The sequence below is a fragment of the Adiantum capillus-veneris genome, chromosome 28 (genome assembly GCF_014529385.1).
Source record: "Adiantum capillus-veneris isolate H3 chromosome 28, ASM1452938v2, whole genome shotgun sequence".
NCBI lineage: Eukaryota > Viridiplantae > Streptophyta > Polypodiopsida > Polypodiales > Pteridaceae > Adiantum > Adiantum capillus-veneris.
The window spans coordinates 124,746,370-124,751,099 of NC_140958.1; the positions used below are offsets into that span (position 1 = coordinate 124,746,370).

Genomic DNA, 4,730 nt, shown 5'->3' on the forward strand with positions numbered 1-4,730 from the left:
ATGCCGCTTTTTTATGGAATTTCATGCGTCAAAGCTGAGCAAGCATTAATTCTATGTAGTTTTAATAAATTTGTAATAAATCTTACATTGCAAGAAAATTCGAAAACAATTCCTTGTTTCTAGTTAGACAACCTTCCAAGTTTCCAGTTATCGTTGTCCATAAGATTCACAAAGCTTTTACTACTGTCAAGAATGGAAGCAATCCAGTCCTTCAAACTATTTGTTCGTTTTCAAACCTCGAATGGGTAACTTTTGCGAACATTGAAACCACTTCTCCACTTACAATACCTTTGTTCTTGTGGAGCATGATGTGAGCTTCATATCTTGAAGATGATGAGCCCCCATACTCTTAGTTGAATGTGCGATGTTCAAAAACTTACTACAGTGCGCTTGGAACCTCTTTGTTTGTGAGGAGTAAGAAACTTGTACAAAATCTCCTTCAAAGAGCTTCCAACCTAGAGATAATAAAGTTGAAAGCTAATAGAAACGAAATGGGAGCTCAAGTTCGACCAACATTCTTATGAGGTGTCTTGGAATCATTTGTCAAATCGGTGTTTATCCTCGTGCGACTTGCATGGGAGGTGAGAAGAGGCCACCTTGGAGAGCCCAAAGGTGCTAGCAATATTAAAAGAAAGAAAAGAAAACATGGCGGCATCTTTGCAGGAGTGTTACAAAGGGAAGAAGGAAGCTAGCATAGGTTCGGTACCTCCTCATGAGACTGTGCAAAAAATGTGAATTGCAGAGGAAGGCGGCACGTCCCCTTCAACCCAAGAAACTTGCCAAATGATGCTCGTCTCCCTCATCTCCTTGTGTGTGCAAGGGGTGGTACCGGGCTCTTCAAGCAAGACATGACAAGTTGAGGACGAGATATATATATATATATATATATATATATATTTATATATATACACACACACATACATACATACATATATATATGTATGTATATGTATGTATGTATGTGTGTGTGTATATATATAAATATATACACACACACATACATATACATACATATATATAAATATATACACACACACATACATACATACATATATATATGTATGTATGTATGTGTGTGTATATATATACACACACACACACACACACACACACACACATATATATATATATATATATATATATATATATATATATAGAGAGAGAGAGAGAGAGAGAGAGGATCCATGAAAATCCTTCCATTCCTCTCCTTGCTGTCGGTCTCCTCGGAGTTCTAATACCACTATAAGAACAGAGGTACTCCTGCATGCTAATCTCCACCTATCCTTGCCGCTATATAGAGAAGTCCTTGGTCCTTATTTTAGGAGTCCCCCTTGACCATGCATTTGTAGATTAGGACCGTGCCGCCCCCAATCATACCTTAGGCTTAACTCTCTCTCTCTCTCTCTCTCTCTCTCTCTCACACACACACACACACACACACACACACACACACACACAATAGTCCAAAGTGATTTCAAGCTTGCGACCAACTCTGTATGACATGGAAATGATCAAGTCTATAGTTGGACCCTAATTTGCAATGAAGTACTGGAAGCCATGATTCGCATATTGTGCAAAGACGCCAAGGAGGAAGTGCAGTGTCTATAGAAAGGCAGGGCAGTCACAAGGTGACAGAGGGGTTAGGGTACAACGAGGAGGTCGTAGGGTCTAGGCATGGAGCTTTAGCTTTGATGCTGTTGATGAAATCGAGAGGGCGAAGGTATCTCCCTACGAAGATGACCATGGTGCCAGTTGTCGCTTCCTACCCTTACATGAGTGTTTACTTGAGAGGCATCACGTTATGACACATCATTTTCTTGATGTTGAGCGCTCTTGCCAAAAAGTTTTCACAAAACATACCAAAGGTTTCACAAAGCAGAATTCAGGTGGCCATCAAAAATAATTTTCACAAACATACAAAATTCCCTTTAAAATAGATCCTGTGATTTGGTTTTTCAACGGGCACGTACAGTGGAGGAAGCTCTCCGACGTGTCTTGGATTCCCTATAAATGAGGAGCGCAATATCCATTTAGATTCGAAGCCCAAGATCATCCATCGAAGCCCAAGATCAAGTAATATTCGCAGTCTGCAATCTGCTATTCGGCCGCGTCATTTGGAATGGCTGCGCGTTTGCCATGGCTGCTGCTCCTGTCGATGGCCGGACTCTGTTTTGTCCTCTCAGCAGCGCTACCGCAAACAGTGCAGTGGGGTGACGGCCGCACATTACACCCAGCCACCGCAACCATTCACCGTGGGGCAGCTCCCGATAGTTATATGGACCGCTGGAGAGCTTCCTTCGATCGAGAGAGCCAGAGCGAGCGAAGGCTACAAGAGGCGGCCTCTAGAATATCGTCTACGACTGGCCGCCATGCATCATATTTCAAGATGCCTGCCGCCTCCGGCTTTCAGCTTGCAGACACGGGCAGCTACTTTGCGCGGCTCACTGTCGGCAGCGGCCATCCCCGCGACCTCTTCATGATCATTGACACTGGCAGCGACCTCTCTTGGATCCAGTGCCAGCCCTGCCAATCCTGCTTCCAGCAGCTCGACCAGCCCATCTTTGACCCGGCAGCCTCCTCCACAAACCGCAACGTCACCTGCGATTCCCCTCTTTGCGCCGACGTTCCCCCATTCACGTCCTGCCTCCCCATTTCCGGCCACTCCCGTAACGCCTTGGAATCGTGCGCGTTCCAAATTACTTACTACGATAGCTCCACAACTTCCGGCACGCTCATCACCGACACTCTCACGCTGGGCTCCGGCCACAGTTTGCCAAACATGGCCTTTGGCTGCAGCACCGCAAGCAATGGCACTAGCTTTGTGGCTGCCGCCGGAGTGCTGGGCTTGGGCACCGGCACCCTCTCCCTCCCCTCTCAGCTCCACAAAAGCGGCCGCCGAAGCACCTTTTCTTACTGCCTGCCCACATGTTCTCCTCTTCCAACTCCACCCTCACCTTTGGCGCCCCCTTCACCCCCGATACGATCTTCACTCCGCTCGTCCGCAACCCCAACCCTGCCTTGCAGACCCACTACTACATCACCCTGGAGGGCATCAGCGTCGGTCGCTTCCGTCTTCCCCTCCGCACGTCCCTCTTCCAAATCAACCCCCGCACAGGCGAGGGTGGCACCATGGTTGACTCCGGCACCTCCATCACTACCTTGCCCCCCCTTGCATACAATGCACTCCGCGACGCTGTCCGAAAATCCATCTCCACCAACGCCGCCCACCTCCGCCCTGCAGACCCTTTCGAGCCCATCTTCGACACCTGCTAGGAGGGGCAGATCTTCGTCTACCTCCGGCCAATGTGATTGCACCAATTGAGCGTGTTGGTGGTGAGGACAAGCGCATTTGCCTCAACATGGCCCCGTCCAGAATTGATAGGACAGTCATCGGCAACATCCAACAGCAGGGCATCCGCTTCACTTTCGACGTTCAAAATTCCCGGCTGGGATTCTCAACATCACCCAACCACTGCTAGCTGCTATATATAGCTATTTACCCCAGTAGAAGATTGAATGACGACCTTTTGAGCCTCTTCTTGAAATGAAAGAGGGGGCCATGATCTCCAGAATCCTGGCTAGGATTCTCTAGTCGAGATCACCCAGCCATTGCTAGCTATTTAGTTATTTGCGATAGTAGAAGATTAAAAACTACCATTTGAGCCTCTTCTTGAAATGAAAGAGGGAGACTGTAAGATACTTTTCATTAAACAAATTTTTCATTTACAAAGAGTGTTGCTTTCATATCCTTTTCCTAAAACCCCTAGCACTGTTGCATAAAAGACAAGGATTGCCTTCGATCCCCCTATGACATGTGCCCTCTTTGTCATGCCAAGGGTAGGACTATAATAAGAGGGCACGGCTCTGATCAAGGGCCGATGGATACACATGTGGTACAAGGGCTATATATAGCTAAGAGCCAGAGGACCAAGCACTTATATATAGGTATGGTTGTGTGGTTATTGGCATGTTTATCTTCCTATGGTCTTACATTGGTATCAGAGCAAGGTGGAGAGGAAGAAAGAGGGTGGAGCCATGGCAGAGGAGAAGGCATGGATTTCTTTTTCCCTCTAAGCATGTTTCTCTCTCTCTCTCTCTCTCTCTCTCTCTCTCTCTCTCTCTCTCTCTCTCTCAGAATCTCTCTCCCTCTCTCATTCGTGGACCTCGGCATGGCGAAGCATGGCTCTCGCCAAGGAGGAGGGCGTTTTTTGGATGGTAATGCAACCCACGAGGGTGCGAGAAGGATTGCATGCAAGCATGCATGGCTTGCATGACTTCTTGCATGGAGGACAATGTAGTCGACAGCTGTCAGCAACGCGAGCACCGCCCCCTACACACAGAGGTCCGCGTTCGCGGCTGCAGCAAAAAGCATGGCACTGGTTCCAAATAGGATCGCCAAACCATGAACAACACTTTTCGACATGACCGCAAGGCCAAGGGAGGATCCCATCGCCCCCTGCATCCTCTTTTCTCCTGCGCTGTGGCGGCAGCACGCCATTGAAGCTTCTTCGAAAATAATTTATTTATTTTTAAGTTCAATTAGCCTATATTTTGACCACATTCAATTAGGGGTATTGAGCCACGGGCTAGCCTCCGGTTTTGCAAGGGCACAGAGAGCAACTTTGCAGTTGCGAGTGCCACGGGCCTATCCTTCCGAGGTCAAGCACGGTGGGCAAATCTGCAGGGTTTCAAAGCAAGGAGGGCAAGTCCGCAAAGTTTCAAATACATCA

General features: G+C 47.5%; 1 protein-coding gene across 1 annotated transcript; it reads right to left on the reverse strand.

Annotated features, from left to right (window-relative positions):
* Positions 1-2,374: 2,374 nt before the first annotated feature.
* Positions 2,375-4,498, reverse strand: LOC147421246 (uncharacterized). The gene is made up of 3 exons (XM_086504622.1): positions 4,339-4,498; positions 2,982-3,290; positions 2,375-2,913 (listed from the first exon to the last, which is right to left on the reverse strand). The coding sequence occupies exons 1-3, from the start codon at positions 4,496-4,498 to the stop codon at positions 2,375-2,377; spliced, it is 1,008 nt and encodes a 335-aa protein (XP_086360748.1).
* Positions 4,499-4,730: the final 232 nt, after the last annotated feature.